This window comes from Erpetoichthys calabaricus, chromosome 9, assembly GCF_900747795.2.
Source record: "Erpetoichthys calabaricus chromosome 9, fErpCal1.3, whole genome shotgun sequence".
In the NCBI taxonomy this organism is placed as follows: domain Eukaryota; kingdom Metazoa; phylum Chordata; class Cladistia; order Polypteriformes; family Polypteridae; genus Erpetoichthys; species Erpetoichthys calabaricus.
In genome coordinates this window covers 91,313,196-91,335,008 of record NC_041402.2, presented here as the reverse complement: position 1 = coordinate 91,335,008, position 21,813 = coordinate 91,313,196, and the positions used below count along the sequence as shown (strand labels likewise).

General features: G+C 40.6%; 1 protein-coding gene across 1 annotated transcript in view; it reads right to left on the bottom strand.

The window, feature by feature from the left end:
- vps4a (vacuolar protein sorting 4 homolog A) overlaps positions 1-20,777 on the bottom strand; it is an 80,109-nt gene extending 59,332 nt beyond the window's left edge. The window contains exon 1 of the mRNA XM_028809889.2: positions 20,534-20,777. Coding sequence (XP_028665722.1) covers positions 20,534-20,554 — 21 coding nt within the window. The 5' untranslated portion in view covers positions 20,555-20,777. The remainder of the gene's footprint in view (positions 1-20,533) is intronic.
- Between the last annotated feature and the right edge of the window lie 1,036 nt (positions 20,778-21,813).

The window sequence follows — 21,813 nt, the reverse complement described above, 5'->3', positions numbered from 1 at the left end:
AATTACAGTGAGTCCGTCAGTCAGTGAGTCAGTGAGGGCTTTGCCTTTTATTAGTATAGATAAAAAAACTGAGAAATCACATGTACATAAGTATTCACAGTGTTTGCTCAATACTTTGTCGATGCACCTTTGGCAGCAATTACAGCCTCAAGTCTTTTTGAATATGATGCCACAAGCTTGGCACACCTATCCTTGGCCAGTTTCGCCCATTCCTCTTTGCAGCACCTCTCCATCTCCATCAGGTTGAATGGGAAGCGTCGGTGCACAGCCATTTTAAGATTTCTCCAGAGATGCTTAATCGGATTCAAGTCTGGGCTCTGGCTGGGCCACTCAAAGACATTCACAGAGTTGTCCTGAAGCCACTCCTTTGGTACCTTGGCTATGTGCTTAGGGTCGTTGTCCTGCTGAAAGATGAACCGTCTCCCCAGTCTGAGGTCAAGAGCTCTCTGGAGCAGGTTTTCATCCAGGATGTCTCTGTACATTGCTGCAGTGGATTATGCTGTGTAGTGTGTACGTTGACTTCAGATGCGCGTTGTAGGCGAATGCTCCTATCGTAGTATCTGCCGTTTTCCGTACCACAATTCGTTTTCCGTAATATCTTGGGGTTGATGTGTGACCCTTTGTGGACTCCGTAGTCTGTCCCGTTTTACTCTGGTGCGGGGGGGTGACTCCTCTTTTTCCGTACCATCTCGGGCTTGATTTGTGAACCTTTGTGGACTCCGTAGTATGTCCCGTTTCATTGTGGGGCGGGACTAATGTGATTCAAATATGTTGTTTTGTCCGTATTTGTGGGGTTTCTGTATGATGTCGGGTGTTTGCTTGCGGTTGCACTTTCGTTTTTGAGCGGTAATCTCGGGCTTGATGGGTGACCCTTTGTGGACTCCGTAGTCTGTCCCGTTTCACTCGGGGGCGTGGGTCTGACTCCTCTTTTTTGTGTGCTATGGGCGCGTTGCCTCATTTCTTATTTATGTTAGTGTGTGTACTCCGTAGTCTGTCCCGTTTCACTCTGGGGCGTGGGTCTGACTCCTCTTTTTTGTGTGGCGCCTGCGTCTGACTCCTCTTTTTTGTGTGCTATGGGCGCGTTGCCTCATTTCTTATTTCTGTTAGTGGAGGGGGGCTTTGTGTGTCATTTCTTATTTATGTTAGTGTGTGTACTCCGTAGTCTGTCCCATTTCACTCTGGGGCGTGGGTCTGACTCCTCTTTTTTGTGTGCTATGGGCTTTGTGTGGCACCTGCGTCTGACTCCTTTTTTTTTTTTTGTGTGCTATGGGTGCGTTGCCACATTTCTTATTTCTGTTAGTGGAGGGGGGCTTTGTGTAGCGCCTGCGCACCATGTCTCCTGCGATTTCTGTTAGTTGGAGGGGGGCTTTGTGTGGCGCCTGCGCACTATGTCTTTTGCGTGCACGGGCAGGTCCCTGCATCCATATCCGGTTTACCATTCTCGTTTAGTAATATGGATGTCTGAACATTCTTCTTAAGAATTTCTTCATACAGAGCAGAACTGAAGGTTAATTCGATTAACTCTCCAGGGGCCTCATGTATAAACGGTGCGTACACACAGAAATGTTGCATACTCCTGTTTCCACGCTCAAATCGCGATGTATAAAACCTAAACTTGGCGTAAAGCCACGCACATTTCCACGGTAACTCATACCTTGGCGTATGCAATTTCTCCACTCGGTTTTGCAGACTGGCGGCACCCAGCTTTAAAGCAGTGCTACTGTTCCTGTGTGGTCACCCTTTCTTTCTTAGCTCCACATTCCTGACGCGGCTTTATAAATACACTGAAACTAACTGCATATTGTTTATCAGTGTAAAGCATCTGATTGTAATTAACCTGTAGCAATATAATGGTCCAGGGAATAGCCATAGTATTCCAAATACCATAACTGCTTTAGCGTTGTAACTCTCACTGCATCTTCTTCTTCTTTCAGCTGCTCCCGTTAAGGGTTGCCACAGCAGATCATCTTTTTCCATATTACTCTCACTGCACCACTCGGAGTATTTATATCACTGTATCTGAGTCTTGGAATCACAGCAGCAGCTGATCGGAAAGAGAGTTATCGGTATACAGCATGAAGCAGACGTTGCCTGAGCCACGGCAAAACGCTTTAGAGACTTCCCAGTACGGACTTCGCGGTTTAGAAAAGGTTTCATCTAGGGGTGGGCGGTATGACCAAAATTCTATATCACGGTATTTTTCTAAATTATTCTGGTTTCACGGTATTCGACTGTATTTTTTTCCCCATGCATGAGTGGATGTTAACCACATTTTCCACTGCAATTACTGGCTAAGAATAACCTATTCCACTGTCAAGAGTATTGTACATTGTACAAAAAAAAAAAAACATTTTAATGTGCACACAAGTATTAATACAGTTTTGCATTGCCCCATAAAGTGATAGTTTTCAAGGGGGTTGCACTGATGGAGAAGGTATCACATTGCATGACAGATGCAGTCAAAATATAGAACCTTTTTATTGAACAAATTTTGCAAAAACAAACTATAATTTTGACAACATATTTTCAACCATACAAAGAGGCATTTAGACTTAGTAAAATATCCAGAAGTGCTTGTCAAAAATTGTATTGCACCGAATATGTCTTAGAAAAGGAATAAATAGTAAATATTTTTTGTAAACCAACTACACTTTCTGTTAATGTTAACAATCTCTGTCCACTGACACATTAAAGTGACTTTTTAAACAATTTTACCATCATTAAACTGCATAATATTTAAACTAATAAATAATAACAATAAAATAAATAATAGTATTATTACTGATAGTTGCACTATTACTTCAAGACTTCAAGCCCAGGTGCATTACACAGTATTCACCAAATTAAAATAAAATAAAACAAGTGCAACTTGGTGGTGACATCTTTATCAACTGAACCATCATTTAGGCAAACTGCATTAATATGGACCTTGCTTCAAGCTAAGCTATACTGGGAAGAAAAAAACAAACTATATGTCGAGAACAAAGTCGACATTTCCACTTTATTCTCATAGTTTACTTCATAATTAAAGTAGAATGTTGTAAACTAAACTTCTTCCTAAAATCAATGTTTAATCAATCACTTAATTTACCCCGTCATAAATTAATGCAGCACATTAAATAAATGCTTTGTGTTACGTTCCCCGACCCAGTGGTTAATCACTACGCTTCTTAAACTGACTTCCTCCGCACTAAGAGAAGACAGCCATCACCATACAGAATCCATTCACTTCATGATATTCCTGCTTTCTGAAAATTTAGAATGCTAAGATAAATACTTGATATCATTTTCATGATGAAATGCATTAAAGCAGGCATTACACATGCACTGTAGTGAGGCGGTAGTGCTGCTCCCTTGCAGTAAGGGGTCCCCAGGTGTATGTTCAGTGTAGAGAACTTTATGGCAGGTGTGATGAGGCTCCAAAAAACTGGATGTATGAATAGCTATCGCACAGGTTTAACTTACAGTGGTGTGAAAAACTATTTGCCCCCTTCCTGATTTCTTATTCTTTTGCATGTTTGATGATCAGAAACATTTTGTGTGACAAACACATTTAACCATTAGTCAAATATAACACAAGTAAACACAAAATGCAGTTTGTAAATGGTGGTTTTTATTATTTAGGGAGAAAAAAAAATCCAAACCTACATGGCCCTGTGTGAAAAAGTAATTGCCCCCTGAACCTAATAACTGGTTGGGCCACCCTTAGCAGCAATAACTGCAATCAAGCATTTGCGATAACTTGCAATGAGTCTTTTACAGCGCTCTGGAGGAATTTTGGCCCACTCATCTTTGCAAAATTGTTGTAATTCAGCTTTATTTGAGGGTTTTCTAGCATGAACCGCCTTTTTAAGGTCATGCCATAGCATCTCAATTGGATTCAGGTCAGGACTTTGACTAGGCCACTCCAAAGTCTTCATTTTGTTTTTCTTCAGCCATTCAGAGGTGGATTTGCTGGTGTGTTTTGGGTCATTGTCCTGTTGTAGCACCCAAGATCGCTTCAGCTTGAGTTGACGAACAGATGGCCGGACATTCTCCTTCAGGATTTTTTGGTAGACAGTAGAATTCATGGTTCCATCTATCACAGCAAGCCTTCCAGGTCCTGAAGCAGCAAAACAACCCCAGACCATCACACTACCACCACCATATTTTACTGTTGGTATGATGTTCTTTTTCTGAAATGCTGTGTTCCTTTTACGCCAGATGTAACGGGACATTTGCCTTCCAAAAAGTTCAACTTTTGTCTCATCAGTCCACAAGGTATTTTCCCAAATGTCTTGGCAATCATTGAGATGTTTCTTAGCAAAATTGAGACGAGCCCTAATGTTCTTTTTGCTTAACAGTGGTTTGCGTCTTGGAAATCTGCCATGCAGGCCGTTTTTGCCCAGTCTCTTTCTTATGGTGGAGTCGTGAACACTGACCTTAATTGAGGCAAGTGAGGCCTGCAGTTCTTTAGACGTTGTCCTGGGGTCTTTTGTGACCTCTCGGATGAGTCGTCTCTGCGCTCTTGGGGTAATTTTGGTCGGCCGGCCACTCCTGGGAAGGTTCACCACTGTTCCATGTTTTTGCCATTTGTGGATAATGGCTCTCACTGTGGTTCGCTGGAGTCCCAAAGCTTTAGAAATGGCTTTATAACCTTTACCAGACTGATAGATCTCAATTACTTCTGTTCTCATTTGTTCCTGAATTTCTTTGGATCTTGGCATGATGTCTAGCTTTTGAGGTGCTTTTGGTCTACTTCTCTGTGTTAGGCAGCTCCTATTTAAGTGATTTCTTGATTGAAACAGGTGTGGCAGTAATCAGGCCTGGGGGTGGCTACGGAAATTGAACTCAGGTGTGATACACCACAGTTAGGTTATTTTTTAACAAGGGGGCAATTACTTTTTCACACAGGGCCATGTAGGTTTGGATTTTTTTTCTCCCTAAATAATAAAAACCATCATTTAAAAACTGCATTTTGTGTTTACTTGTGTTATATTTGACTAATGGTTAAATGTGTTTGATGATCAGAAACATTTTGTGTGACAAACATGCAAAAGAATAAGAAATCAGGAAGGGGGCAAATAGTTTTTCACACCACTGTAAATATTGTGTAAATGTTGGGTTTGTGATCTGCTGGTCGGAGACACGAACACAGAATTCAATGCATGTTCTTCTGAGCGGGCTATCTTTATTGCATGCATTCTGTCTCTATCTGACATACCAAAACCCCAGTTCCTATCCTTCCTTTTTCTTTCACCACATAACCAATGCACCACACGATAAACGTCTTTGTGAAATTAAAACTAGTTATAAACTTAGCCCACGGAGTGTTCAGAACTTTAAAAATATCTTCGTTATACTTGTTTAATTATGCCATCCACTCAGAGTTGCGCCCATCTCTGAACGAGTCGCCAGCACATCGCAGGATGAATACAAGCAAAACATACACTAGCAGGGTCAATATAGCACAACAAAATGCCACATCCTACATGACTTAGAAAGGAAACTGAAGCACGCCGATTAAACCCACCAGAAAAACATGCAAATGCAAGGCAGGCACGCCGCCATGCCCCCATATGATTAATGCATGCTTTAATGCATTTCACCATGAAAATTATATTAAGTATTTATCTTAGCATTCTAAATGTTCAGAGAGCAGGAAGATCATGAAGTGAATGTATTCTGTGCGGCGATCGCTGCCGGCGCCTCCTCTTAGTGCAAGAAGAAGTCAGTTTAAGAATCACTTAACACAAAGCATTTAATGTGCTATATAACTTATGACGGGGTTTAAGAAAATCTACTAAATGAAATATTAATTTTACGATGAAGTTTAGTTTACGATGTTCTACTTTAATGACAAATTACGAGAATAAAGTCAACATGTCGACTTTAATCTTGACATAAACGGCGAGAATAAAGTAGAAATGTCGAGAATAAAGTCAACATGTCGACTTTATTCTCGTCATAAGCGTCAAGATTAAAGTGGAAATGTTGAGAATAAAGTCAACATGTCGTCACACTATTACACAGTACCCAGGTACATTACACTGTATTGAAAACAAATAAAACAAGTACAACTTGGCTTGCAGTATTATCCAGTAGTATAGAAACAGTATTTACACATCTGACCTTTTAAAACTAAACTATCTCCAGGCAACGGACGTGACTCCTTTTTTTCGGCAAAAGTTCTTCTGTTCATCATGTTCAACTTTACTGTTAGTTCAGTTTCAGAATGCTCTCTGTCCGTTTTCACCGCGCGGCATACCTATGCTACCGCCCACTATTTGGTGTAGCAGTGAAAAAGAGCCCTAGGGCAACAAATCTGTGTTTAGCAGTGTAGCAGTGAAAAAGGTCCCCACTTGAACAGTTTCCCGCTGCGCCACGTTCCGAACGTCGTTTAGGCAATTTAAACCGGTGTTGCGGTATAAGAAAAATCCATATCATAAAAAAAATAAAAAACGGTTTTCAGTATGAACCGGTATACCGCCCAGCACTAGTTTCATCCCAAGAACTCTAAACGCACTCAATCAGTCCATCAAGTGCTCCTTGTAGAACTGTTTAGTTATAAGTACAATTACCTCACTGTAAACTTGCACTAGTTATAATATTGCACAACCTGCGCCACTTTATAAAATATGTTGATTATATTATACAGATAAAACTTTAACTTCATTTAAATAATCTGTATTGTTAATAATTAAACATGTGAGGACACGGTGCCGCAGCGCTAGCTAGTTCAGGGATTGTTCCTGCATTTCGTTGTATTCTTGCACTGACGCGACACTGGAAAGATAGACGGATAGAATAATTAAACATGTACTACGAAGATATTTCAATGTTCCTTAAAAGTTTTGAAGAATCGGCATTCTAAGCTTACAGATGGCTTAACGTCTATTACAGAGCTGACTGTGTGGCAATTGGGCATTTGGAGAAAGAAAAGTAAGGACAGGAATTGGAGGTTCGTTTAAAAGAGAGAGTACTTCTGTAATAAATTATTTCCTTGAAGGTCGCGCATGGCGCAGCAAGCCTCTTGCGTGAGATATGAACAATCACTGCGCCACCGTGTTCCCATGTTTAATAACATGCTTTCATTCCTATCATCATGAAAATGATATCACGTGTACATCTCAGTATTTTAATTATTCAGAGATCTGTAATATCACGAATGTAATGAATTCTGTGTCCTGTCAGAGAAAGAGAAAGAACAGAAGCAGGTAGTGATTCACACACACAGCACATAGAAGATCAAATACAGAACAAAGCATTTAACGTGCTACTTGAGAAACTAGTAAAATAAACAATTTTATGATAAAATAAAGTTTATGATGTTCTACTTTAATGGCAAAATAAACTATGTGATTAAAGTGGAAATTTTGAGATTAAAGTTGACATTTCGTGCTTTTTTCCCCACTGTGTGCCTATTTTTTTTTGTCTGTATCCTAATAAGCTTTCATATGACACTCAGACGGTGGGCTACGACTCACCTTTTCACGGCAATTTGATATGTGATTTCTTTATTTCGGGCACTGTGCGACTTTGTGAACTTGATCTTTCGAGTTTCTCCGACACTCTGTCACTCAATCAACTTTCTTTTGTTGATTATACCACTGTTTAAACCAACAAATAGTACGTTTTTCCTTTGCCTCCACTTGGTATTCACTGAAATTCTTATATTTTCCCCTGTGCTTTTCCCATTGTCTTTTCACAGAAGGCTATTTATATTGATTTGCATATTCAAAGAGGCGTAATTCTGGGAGGAGTTGGGGCGGGACAGAAGGCGCGTGCACGTGTGTTACTTTTCACGCTGATCGGGATTTATGTAGTGGAAGAACGTGAAAGTTTGCGTGCGCACAAATTCCTGCATCTGGATTTTTCTGTGCGTACACACAATCCCGCTTTTGTGCTTACGCCATGTTATAGTGTGAGTTCTACGCACGGCGTTATACATGAGGCCCCAGGTCCTGAGGGAGCATTACACTACAACCCACATGACTGAACATCTAATGAGTCATTGAAAAAGTTTCAACTTTTGCTTATGTAGAAAGAACATCCCTCTAGAAGGCTTAAGGATAATCTAATGTCTTACTGGCAAATGAGATTCAACACTTTATGATGTTTTTGATTAGCAGTGGCTTTCACTTGTTACACTCTAAAGAAAGTGTAGTTGCCCAGTGTCTTTTAAATTGTAGAATCATGAGATTCCCAGAGTTCTTTATGGATTTTTTTTTAAGTTTGTAGTAACTTCCTGGATGACTTTATACTGTGATTTTGATACAATTTTGGTAGGTAAGCCACATTTGAGAAAACTAACTGTTGTTCCTAGGGTTTTCCATTTGAAGATTATGGCTCTCACTGTGATTCAATAGAGTCCCAGAGCCTTAGAACTGAGATATCAACAATTACTTTTCTATTCTCTTCAGTTATTTACTTTGATCATGGCACTAAAAGTTTGTTGTGGCATCTTAACTCTGATGGTTAGGGCCAAAATAAGTTAGGTTTATAATGTTCTCAAGCCTACTGGAGTTCAAATGACTGACTAATTATCCATTTAACTGAGTTGATTATCTATATACAGCTACTTTTGCACAAACTGACAACTTTATCCATTACATGAATTACATTATTTTTAAAAAATTATTTGTTCACTATTAGACTTTTTAAACATTCACCATCAAACATTTGTAATAATAGAGGAAATCAGTATTCAGCCTCCCTTTATTTAGTTGACAGGAGTGGTAATTTAATTTCTAGGTGCCCATTTCTGCCTCAGTCATTTAAAAAACTGTATGTCAAACATAAAAATGGTTACAGGGTTGCAAACTGGGATAACTGTATACAGAAGATGTCTAACTCAAAATTTGAATAATGTTTGTATGATTTTTTTCCTTAAACACCCTATCAATTTATCCAGTCATTGATGCCTCTTAATCCAATTATGATGTCTCATAGAGCTAATATATATATTACTGCTGGGTGGTATACCGGTTCATACCGAAAACCGTTTTTTATTTTTGTTATTATATGGATTTTTCTTATACCGCAACACCAGTTTAAATTGCCTAAACAACGTTCGGAACATGGCGCAGCGGGAAACTGTTTGAGGGGCAACCTTTTTCACTGCTACACCGCTAAACAGTTACAACGGAGTACATGCGTTAGTGGAGGTGTTGCGCAGGGGCTCTTTTTCACTGCTACACCGCTAAATAGGGATGCAACGGAGTACATGCGGTAGTGTAGGTATTGCGCGGTGAAAATTGACAGAGAACATTCCGAAACTGTAGCAGACGATAAAGTTGAACATGATGACATAGAAAACCTTTTGCCCAAAAAAAGGAGTTGCGTCCGTTGCCTGGAGAGATACTTTGGTTTTAAAAGGTCGGATGTGGACCAAAAATTTTTGTTTCAAGTTGTTTGCAAAATTTGTTCAATAAAAAGGTTCTATATTTTGACTGCAACTGTCATTCAATGTGATTCCTTCTCTTCATTAGTGCCACCCCCTTGAAAACTATCACTTTATGGGGCCATGCAAACCTGTATTAATAGTTGTGTGCACATTAAAATGTTTTTTTGTACAATGTCCAATTCTCATGACAGTGGAATAGGTTATTCTTAGCCAGTCTACTACAGTAATTGCAGTGGAAAATGTGGTTAACATCCACTCATGCATGGGAAAAAAATACCGTGAAACCGGTATAATTTTGAAAAATACCGTGATATAGAATTGTGGTCATACCGCCCAGCACTAATATTATATATATATATATATATATATATATATATATATATATATATATATATATAATATACACAGCACTGTGCAAAAGTATCAGGCAGGTGTGAAAAAATGCTGTAAACAAAGAATGTTTTCAAAAATGGAAGTGTTAAACATTTATTTTCATCAATCAACAAAATGCAGTGAATGAACAAAAGAGAAATCTAAATCAAATCGATATTTGGTGTGACCACCCTTTGCCTTCAAAACAGCATCAATTCTTCTAGGTACACTTGCACACAGTTTTTGAAGGAACTCGGCTGGTAGGTTGTTCCAAACATCTTGGAGAACTAACCACAGATCTTCTGTGGATGTAGGCTTCCTCACATCCTTCTGTCTCTTCATGTAATCCCAGACACACTTGATGATGTTGAGATCAGGGCTCTGTGGGGGCCATACCTTCACTTCCAGGACTTTTTGTTCTTCTTTATGCTGAAGATAGTTCTTAATGACTTTGGCTGTATGTTTGAGGTCGTTGTGCTGCTGAAGAATAAATTTGGGGCCAATCATACGCCTCCCTGATGGTATTGCATGATGGATAAGTATCTGCCTGTATTTCTCAGCATTGAGAACACCATTAATCCTGACCAAATCTCCAACTCCATTTGCAGAAATGCAGCCCCAAACGTTCAAGGAACCTCCACCATGCTTCATTGTTGCCTGCAGACACTCATTATTGTACCACTCTCCAGCCCTTCGACGAACAAACTGCCTTCTGCTACAGCGAAATATTTCAAATTTTGACTCATCAGTCCAGAGCACCTGCTGCCATTTTTCTGCACCCCAGTTCCTATGTTTTTGTGCATACTTGAGTTGCTTGGCCTTGTTTCCATGGCGGAGGTATGGCTTTTTGGCAACAACTCTTCCATGAAGACCACTTCTGGCCAGACTTCTCCGGACAGTAGATGGGTGTACCTGGGTTCCACTGGTTTCTGCCAGTTCTGAGCTGATGGCACTGCTGGACATCTTTCGATTTCGAAGGGTAATAAGCTTGATGTGTCTTTCATCTGCTGCACTAAGTTTCCTTGGCCGACCACTGCGTCTACGATCCTCAACGTTGCCCGTTTCTTTGTGCTTCTTCAAAAGAGCTTGAACAGCACATCTTGAAACCCCAGTCTGCTTTGAAATCTTTGTCTGGGAGAGACCTTGCTGATGCAGTATAACTTCCTTGTGTCTTGTTGCTGTGCTCAATCTTGCAATGACATGAAACTGTCTTCCACAACCTCACCTTGGTAGCAGAGTTTGGCTGTTCCTCACCCAGTTTTAAGCCTCCTACACAGCTGTTTCTGTTTCAGTTAATGACTGTGTTTCAACCTAAGTGTGACATTGATGATCATTAGCACCTGTTTGGTATAATTGGTTGATCATACACCTGACTAGAATCCTACAAAATCCCTGACTTTGTGCAAGTGTACCTATAAGAATTGATGCTGGTTTGAAGGCAAAAGGTAGGTACACCAAATATTGATTTGATTTTGATTTTTCTTTTGCTCGCTCACTTTGCATTTTGTAAATTGATAACAATAAACAATCATTATTTATATTTCTGAAAGCATTCTTTGTTTACAGCATTTTTTCACACCTGCCTAAAACTTTTGCACAGTACTGTATATATATATAAATATATATATAAATATATATATATATATATATATATATATATATAATATATATATATATATATATATATCTTTATATATAATCTTCATTTGGATCTTGATCTTTGTTTGTCTGCGAATGAATTAGAAGAAGAAGCACTAGATGGCAGTAGATAGACAGCTAAAACATAGGCATTGCATTAAGAATCTCCTCCAGGCTTATACTACTGAAGACTGTAGTACTCCAGTCACACCTCAAAACACAGACATTCAAACTAAACAAATTGTTGTGCTTTAAATTAACTAATCTTTATATATAATCTTCATTTGGATCTTGATCTTTGTTTGTCCGCGAATTCCATGCATGCGTAGACCACCTTCCAGTTTAGTACGTTGTTGTTACTCACGGATGTCAACAATGTGCTGGAATAACGAAAGGGGTGGTGGACAGTGTTACGCTGGTTAGCTCCTGAGGCCTGGTTAGAGAATGAGATTGCCGAAGATAAAAGGTACGTGCCTACGTAACATATGAATGAAAGAAAGACAGTGGGTAAAATGAATGACAATGTAACAGCACATTCCGGAAATTATTATTGTTACGTTGTAGCCGGTGAATGCTGCGCGTCTCACAGTTGTACCGTGGCTTGCTTACATGTCAGTATTTATGCTTTAAAGAGCCTGGATACCTATGTGTCCCCCTTTTATAACCATTGCTCCGTGTATATTGCCTTACTCTTTGGATTGCCAGAAAGCATCCTGCGAGATTGGAGAAAGGTTGTGAAGAGATCGTGAGAGGAAACGACAGCGTCATGAAAACGAGACAGATTGTGAACAGAGAGAAGCAGAAATGCTCCTACACCACCACATAATTACTATTCGGACAGTGATTCCGAGTAGGCTGTTCCTATCGAATCAATGTCCGAGGGTTTTCTTTTGTAATTTTGTTTCCCTTATAAAAAATCATAATGCTGTGCGACGAAGGGCCCAGTTCACGACTGGCAGCCGCGTTTAAACAGGGAGCCCTTCACAGACAACTTTAACATGCGCAACGTAGTTGGGCGCACATGGCTAGTGTATATATATATATATATATATATATATATATATATATATATATATACATTGTGAGCTGCGGAGCTGATCGCACCTCCAGAGAATACAGACGCTGCTAGGAAAATCCCTGAAAAACATTGACAGACTACCTTCTGCCTCTCACACGTTACTCCGCTTACTTAAAAAGCTTGTACAGACTTCAGTCAGTTTGGAATTGATTGTTTTGCTTCTCCTTCTCTCTATCAGACTTTTCCTGCTCCTGGTACATACTCCTTCGAAGAAGAAGATACCTGTGCTTACTTTTAATTGACAAATGGAAGTGTCAACTCTATCCTGTCAAGGAGCACATTTAAAACCTTGTAAAGAGACAAATGTTTGTTTGCAGTGTTGAAATAAAATTCCAGTCTCTTCAACCTCCTCTGTTTTTCTGTGCAATTCAGTGACCCAAGCGTGACAAATGGTAGCAGGAGTGGTTGCGATGAGTTTCTTCGTCAGAATATTGAATCACTGACGATTGTGTCTCAACGTTTAGAAGGTTCTCACACTGCTTGGAGAAAAAGCAGTGGATTTGGTGCCCCGTATGCTGTGTTACAACATCCGAGAGACAGCCCAGGGCATTCTCGTCACCTTGACCGTAGACCTGAACATCGTCAAACTTCAGGACCTGATCATCGGGTTTCATCGGGAAAGCCTCCGGGAATCGCAGTTGTTAATGAGATGCCCGTTCCTGGAGACGCGGGAGGCGGCCATGGCCGTGGACGTCACAGGGGATATTTCGGCAGTGGTGCTGAACGAAGATGTTTCCGGTATGATCAACCCGGTCACTTGGCAAAGGAATGTTGCCTGTCTCCAGCTCAATCGATAGAAGTTGGTTTTGCAAATGCCTCCGAACTCAAACCGAGTACTAGCGAACAGTCGAACAGTCGGATTTTGTGCGCTTGCAGCATGCTGATGGCTCATAAGAATATGCATTTAAACAGGCTCACACTGCTAGTGACTCCTATTACAAAAGAGCGTGATACCGGGGGCTTGAAAACTCCACACTTTCTAGAAAAAGACGGTTGTCTTTTCAGAGTGATTTCAGACCATTTAATGGGGGAATTTATTGAACAGCTAGTTGTACCTGAAGTACATAGGGAAATTCTTTTGCAGCTGGCCCACTCTCACATCTTGGGAGGGCACCTGGGGGCTGATAAGACCAGAGATCGCTTATCAAAACGATTTTATTGGCTGAATATGGGAAAAGATGTTGAACGGTTCTGTACTTCATGTCCGGACTTTTCAGATCGTCTCCACTTATAAGCCTCCTCGGGCTCCCCTTTGCCCTATGCCTATTTTGGAAATCCCCTTTCAGAGGGTGGGATTAGATATTGTAGACCCTTTGCCTAAGACTAAAAGTGGGTATCAATATATGCTGGTGTTGGTTGACTATGCAACACGATATCCAGAGGTGGCTGCTTTGAAAAAGGCCAACTCCTCCGCTGTAGCCAAAGCTCTGTGCGGGATTTTTACTCGTATTGGCATCCCTAGAGAAATTTTGACTGATCAAGGCACACCTTTTACTTCTCGCGTGATGAAACAATTGTGTGACAGCTTTGATATTAAGAAATTGAGTACCACTGTTTACCATCCACAGACTAATGGTTTGACTGAACGGTTTAACAAGACTTTAAAACAAATGATCTGACGAGTTGCTCATAATGATCCTACATTCTGGGACTCTGTCCTGTCTTTTGTTATGTTCGCGGTGCGGGAATCGCCGCAAGCGTCCACTGGCTTGAGTCCATTCGAGCTGTTATTTGGCAGGCACCCGAGGGGCATCCTGGATGTTGTACAGGAGGAATGGATAGGAAATGAGTCAACAGCTCTTTGGCCGAGCTTTGCAGATCGGGTAGTTTCGTTACAAGATAGAATTTCTAAGCTTTCTTCTATTGCTGTGGAGCATCAACAACACGAGCAGGAAACACAGAAGCGTCTTTATGATAGGCACAGTAAGCTTCGCGAATTCAAACCTGGCGATCGTGTTTTGGTACTGGTTCCGTCTGACCCGCACAAATTCCTAGCTAAATGGCAGGGCCCTGCCATTATTGAGGAGCGTATGGGACCAGTAAATTACAAAGTTAGAATACCAGGTTGGCGCAAACCGTTTCAGATTTTACACGTTAATCTCTTGAAGGAATGGTATGATCGGCAGGGTATTTATACTTCCTTAGCTGCTGTCTGTCAGACCGATGTTGCCATTGGTAACAATTTGACTGGCTCACTAAAGTCAGAATTATTAACTTTGATTGAACGGAACACTGATGTCTTATCAGACTTGCCAGGCATCACTAACCTAGCAGAACATAAAATCACTACTGAACCCAGTGTCCAGGTACAGATGCGGCCGTTTCGAATCCCAGAAGCATGAAGAAATATTGTGTGCGAAGAAGTCAAGAAGATGCTGGCATTAGGTGTAATTCGTGAAAGTAAAAGTGACTGGTGTAGTCCAATCGTATTAGTCCCAAAGCAAGACGGTTCGGTTCGCTTCTGTATCGATTTTAGGCGCTTGAATAATGTCTCTAAATTTGATGCTTATCCAATGCCCCGTGTTGACGAGCCGTTGGAAAAACTGGGTCAGGCTACCTATACTTCCACGCTAGATCTCACAAAGGGTTATTGGCAGGTGCCTCTAGAGGCTGACAGTTGTGAAAAAACAGCATTTGCGACTCCTGACGGACTTTATGAATTTACGAGACTCCCGTTTGGTCTTCATGGGGCACCTCTAACTTTCCAGCGTATGATGGATCAGATATTGCGTCCTCGTTCTGAATATTCTGGGGCATACCTGGATGATGTGGTGATTTTCAGCAATGACTGACATTCGCATTTAGAACGTCTTCAGGCTGTCCTTGACAGGCTGGCTTGACTGCTAACCCTAAGAAATGTAAATTGGGTATGTCTGAAACTCATTATTTAGGTTACTCCATGGGCAGGTGTTTACTTCATCCTCAGTTGAGAAAAGTGGAAGAGATGCTTGCTTACCCCTGGCCTAAAACACAGAAACAGGTACGCACTTTTCTGGGGCCTGCAGGTTATTACAGAAGATTCATCCCCGACTTTGCAAATAGGGCTGCCCCTCTTTCAGAGCTTACTAAAGGAAGGAAAAACCGCCCTATTTTATGGACAGAAATTTGCGAACGTTCCTTTTCAGATTTGAAAACCACTTTGTCTTCTTATCTGGTTTTGCAGAACCCCAATTTCTCTAAGGATTTTGTACAACAGACGGACGCAAGTGCATTTGGTGTAGGTACCGTCCTGTCCCAGATTTTTTATTGATAAGAGCACCCAATCACATCCTTGAATAGGAAATTGCTCCCCAGGGAACACAATTATTCAACTATTGAGAAAGAATGTTTGGCAATTAAATGGGCTGCAGAAGCACTACGTTATTACTTATGGGGACGAAATTTCACATTAGTAACTAATCACGCTCCACTTCAATAGTTATACCATCAAAAAGATACAAACTCTCGTCTCATGAGATGGTTCTTGGGCTTACAACCTTACAGTTTTACAATCAGGCATCGACCTGTCAATGCTGATGTCCTGTTACATCTGTTTGAACCTGGTCTGGAGAGTCGCTTGATTCACGAAAACATGAAAAAAGCTGAGGGAGGGGGTGTGAGCTGCACAGCTGATCGCACCTCCACAGAATACAGACGCTGCTGGGAAAATCCCTGAAAAACGTTGACAGACTACCTTCATTCCTCCTTACCTTTCTGGCGGCTCTGTCGCGTAATATGCCTCTCGCGCAGTACTCCGCTTACTTAAAAAGCTTGTACGGACTTCTGTCAGTTTGGAATTGATTGTTTTGCTTCTCCTTCTCTCTCTCAGACTTTTCCTGCTCCTGGCACATACTTCTCCTCCTCCTCCGAAGATACCTGTGCTTACTTTTAGTTGACAAACGAAGTGTCAACTCTATCCTGTCAAGGAGCACATTTAAAACCTTTTAAAGAGACAAATGTTTGTTTGCAGTGTTTGAATAAAATTCCAGTCTCCTCAACCTCCTCTGTTTTTCTGTGCAATTCTGTGACCCAAGCGTGACAATTATATATATATATAAACACAGTGCATCCGGAAAGTATTTACAGCGCATCACTTTTTCCACATTTTGTTATGTTACAGCCTTATTCCAAAATGGATTAAATTCATTTTTTTCCTCAGAATTCTACACACAACACCCCATAATGACAACATGAAAAAAGTTTACTTGAGGTTTTTGCAAATTTATTAAAAATAAAAAAACTGAGAAATCACACGTACATAAGTATTCACAGCCTTTGCCATGATGCTCAAAATTGAGCTCAGGTGCATCCTGTTTCCCCTGATCGTCCTTGAGATGTTTCTGCAGCTTAATTGGAGTCCACCTGTGGTAAATTCAGTTGATTGGACATGATTTGGAAAGGCACACACCTGTCTATATAAGGTCCCACAGTTGACAGTTCATGTCAGAGCACAAACCAAGCATGAAGTCATAGGAATTGTCTGTAGACCCCCCGAGACAGGATTGTCTCGAGGCACAAATCTGGGGAAGGTTACAGAAAAATTTCTGCTGCTTTGAAGGTCCCAATGAGCACAGTGGCCTCCATCATCCGTAAGTGGAGGAAGTCCGAAAGCACCAGGACCCTTTCTAGAGCTGGCCGGCCATCTAAACTGAGCGATCGGTGGAGAAGGGCCTTAGTCAGGGATGTGACCAAGAACCCGATGGTCACTCTGTCAGAGCTCCAGAGGTCCTCTGTGGAGAGAGGAGAACCTTCCAGAGGGACAAACATCTCTGCAGCAATCCACCAATCAGGCCTGTATGGTACAGTGGCCAGACAGAAGCCACTCCTCAGTAAAAGGCACATGGCAGCCCGCCTGGAGTTTGCCAAAAGGCACCTGAAGGACTCTCAGACCATGAGAAAGAAAATTCTCTGGTCTGATGAGACAAAGACTGAACTCTTTGGTGTGAATGCTAGGCGTCACATTTGGAGGAAACCAGGTACCGCTCATCACTAAGCCAATACCATCCTTACAGTGAAGCATGGTGGTGGCAGCATCAAGCTGTGGGGATGTTTTTCAGCGGCAGGAACTGGGAGACTAGTCTGGATAAAGGGAAAGATGACTGCAGCAATGTACAGAGACATCCTGGATGAAAACCTGCTCCAGAGCGCTCTTGACCTCAGACTGAGGCGACGGTTCATCTTTCAGCAGGACAACGACCCTAAGCACACAGCCAAGATATCAAAGGAGTGGCTTCAGGACAACTCTGTGAATGTCCTTGAGTGGCCCAGCCAGAGCCCAGACTTGAATCCGATTGAACATCTCTGGAGAGATCTTAAAATGGCTGTGCACCGACGCTTCCCATCCAAACCTGATGGAGCTTGAGAGGTGCTGCAAAAAGGCATGGGCGAAACCTGCCAAAGATATGTGTGCCAAGCTTGTGGTATCATATTCAAAAAGACTTGAGGCTGTAATTGCTGCCAAAGGTGCATCGACAAAGTATTGAGCAAAGGCTGTGAATACTTGTGTATATGTGATTTCTCAGTTTTTTTATTTTTAATAAATTTGCAAAAACCTCAAGTAAACTTTTTTCACGTTGTCATTATGGGGTGTTGAGTGTAGAATTCTGAGGAAAAAAATTAATCCATTGTGGAGTAAGGCTGTAACATAACAAAATGTGGAAAAAGTGATGCAATGTGAATACTTTCCGGATGCACTGTACTGTATATATAAAAATAAGGCAAGAACCAATTATGGGCAAGTCAACATTCAGGGAGAAACTGGACCACTTTACAGTCACTAAATAAAGGTTGCACATATTTTCAGTTTTAGGATGAAATTGAGGCTGCTTAAAAAGAAAGATCTGAACTTGATTAAAAATATGTGTTATTATAATACATTTCATCCACCCTTTATCTCCACATAATTTTTGGGAAATAACAGTTTCAACAAAAGAGTGCAACATCTTAATTCACTGCTGACCGATATGTTTATTAATGATATATGACATTACCTATTTTTATTTAAGGGCATCATAATAGCACAGCAGTCTGTCCCAGGGGACAAAGTTCCAATTATGGCACAGTCACTTTGTGTGCAGAACTTTAATATTCTTCCTGTTTGGAATTTTCCCTCATATTTCAAAAACAAGCAAGTTTGGGTTAATTGGCAATTTCATCTAGGTCCTGGTTGAGAGAGTGCAGCAGTGCATGAATGGGGCCAGTGCACCTGTAAAATCACAGACAGCTTCTATCCACAGGTCTTAAGATTACTGAGCAACCAGGCATCATATCAAATACTATGTGTGTGTTAATCCATATATTTTATATATAAATGTCTCTGTGTTGTGTGTGTTTATGCTGTGATGGACTGCCACCCTGTCCAGGGATTGTTCTCACCAAGTGCCCTATGCCATCTCCAGCTCCCCTGCCACCCAGCTCAGAATGAAGCAGGTCAGAGGATGGATGGTTGCATTTTACATATGCTGTTGCTTTTTGGTGTGTTTTGTTGGTACTGTAATGCTGCAATTATTCTGAGGAGACATGCAAGTAAACGTTTTACTAAACTAGAAACACATGACAATAAACTTGAAATTGAACAAGTGGAATCCCTATAAAGGACTGGTTTGTACCTTGCACCTGACGCTGCTGGGAAAGGCGATCTACTTCACAATCCTGAACTAGACTAAGCAGGTCCTAAAAAGAATGAATATTTTCAAACACAATTTCAATCAGGTTATTAAAATCCCCAGAAATTGACTTTTTTATATTTTACATAATATGCCTTGCTTTCTTGCACAACTTTGTGATAAGTCTTGTACCAGAACTCCTTGTGAATGGTGCTACATATCATAGTGTAATGTAATGTAATTTGCTGTCTTATGCTACTTTGTAATGTTTTGTTTTGTAATGTGCCCTGAAAAAATGCTGACAGTGAAATGCACAACATATGCTTCTTTCTATTCTATTTCATTTGCTTCTTGGATGTGAATTTCTGTTTGCCTTGTAAAGCTCCTAATCAATGCACTTGCAGTAATAGGTGCTATAAATTGCATTATAATCCACAACATATTTTGTGCTGTTAGGTCATGCATCTTTCTTTGTTTTGTAAAGCTTCTTGTAAAGGTAACTACTGTGAAAGGTGCTCTTTATGTTCTAATAATATACTTTGTTATCGGTATGCCAATGAAATGTTGTGCAATGTAGCATGATGTGAGGGGGCTACATATCTTGCTTGCAATATTTTTTGCAGTTTATTCTTGCTAAAGTAGTGAATGTATGATGTTCCATAAAAAGGCAGATGATTAAATATATTTAAACAACACATAATTATGTAAAGAACTGTGTTCATCATATAGCATATGGTAAATTATCAGCATACTGTGATCAAAGTTTCTAATACACAACCATCTTTGCAACACGCCAGAATCAAAGGCAGAGGAATACTAAAGGAATTTAATATAATGTATAAACCAAAAAGTGAGCTTCTGAAGCGAAAAGAAAAAAAAACACGACAATGCAAATAAGTATGCATATATACATACACACACACTTCATTTTATATATATATGAGCCTAACTAAGCAATACTGGAATTATTCTCAATCTAAAACGTGACAAACCCGATCTATTTATTTGACGTAATCTAAACCTGACAAATTAGCCAGGACAATAGCACGGGCATCCTGAGTAAAGCCAGTCGTTCTGTCCTTCTCCTGAACGTTTACACTGTCACTCGGATTGAATTTAACACCATGAAACCAGCATGTCGTCACGTGGGAGATAACCAGTCGAACACGGAATGCACACGCCAACAACCATCAAACTTGGAAACATAAAAAAAAAAGATCATGTGAGGCTTGTCATCTCAAATCCTGCGTTTCAGAGTTTGTGCCCACTTCGGAATGGACAAAAAAGAAAATAACTGAATAATACAACAGGCAGCCCAGGACTGAAGCTCGCCTCTGCTCCAGATCACACTCAAAGCCAATGACAACGGAATGAGCCGTGGGTTTAAACAAATGAAAGCAGCGGAACACCAGTCTTATATTGCCTGTCGGGGCCCTGCTCTGGTCTCAAATGTCCACACTGAAGTGTCCATCCTACCTGTAATGTTGACGTTGACATTTCATCTCATTACAAAGCAGGGTTGGCTTGCAGTCCGGTATGCAAACTACTCGAGGGAGAGCCGACAGCGAGTTGCTGAAAAACGCCCAAACACGCCTTCGTCCTTCTTTTCAGCACTGAAAGTGACCAGATATATAAATGCTCCTCTATTCAGCACGTAAACATAATATTTTCAGCCCAAGAGACTCCGGCCTCTGAAATCGGCGGAAGCGGAAACAGCCGCAGAAGTAAACATCTCGAAAGGCACGCAGTCAGTAGAAACAACACTGGAACTGGAAGCGCTGCCCTCTAGTGTACGACGTGCGCAGTGCAGTTTCTGAATCACTGGTGGTTCGGTTAAGACAGCCTATGCGCTCCTTAGTTTAGAGAACACAGAAGACAGAACAGACGTTAAGACATCTCCTTAATGACTGCAATGTGAAACTTGCAACTACACTCAACTCTAAAGAACTGTCCAACAGACGGATGGATGTATCAAAATAAAAGCATAAACCTAGGTGGATTATTAGAAAACTTAAGTGCGCATGACTGTACTTTCACAGATCTGCAAATTTAAACTCATAAAAATGTCTGAATTAGCGTAAACCGTCCTAATTCGGGCTCTTCATAAGAAATGTAATCATGAGGCAGAAGGACATAATAAACCAAAATACTTGTATCAAATGTGTAAAATATCAAAATGTTTGCTTTAATTTAAATGTTTGAAAACCTAAATCTTCTCGATTGTAATAGAAATTTGTCATTATTCGCCCTGATGGAGTCCATTTAGGGCTAAGAGCCCTAGCAAAGGATAAAAGCACCAAACATCATATTCGTAATCAGCGACTTTAAAATTAATCTAAAACGGCATTCCACAGGCTTATGTTTTAAATTTGTCGTTATTGATCTTATGGGAGAGGCTCTTAGACAGCTATCACATATCCAAAATAGTATCATATTCGTGATCAGCAATAAAACGACTCTCCACCGCCCTAAATTGCCGATCCGCATTGTTTTGAAGTTTTGGGGGAAAATAGTAATTCAAAAGAGGGATTGTAAAAGTGTTAATGTAGACTTTTTCTGATTTATGAACATCATTCATTAATTGTACAGCTCTCTTGAAATTTATGGCATCCTGGCAGGAAAGTGAAACAGAGATCCCTGGCTCAATTTACATTTAACCTAGCATTCCTGGGTTGGGGGTGGGGGGTTGATTATTTTAATTAATTACCAGCATTGCCAAAGGGGAAACTGATCATTAATTAAGTGAGTCATCATCC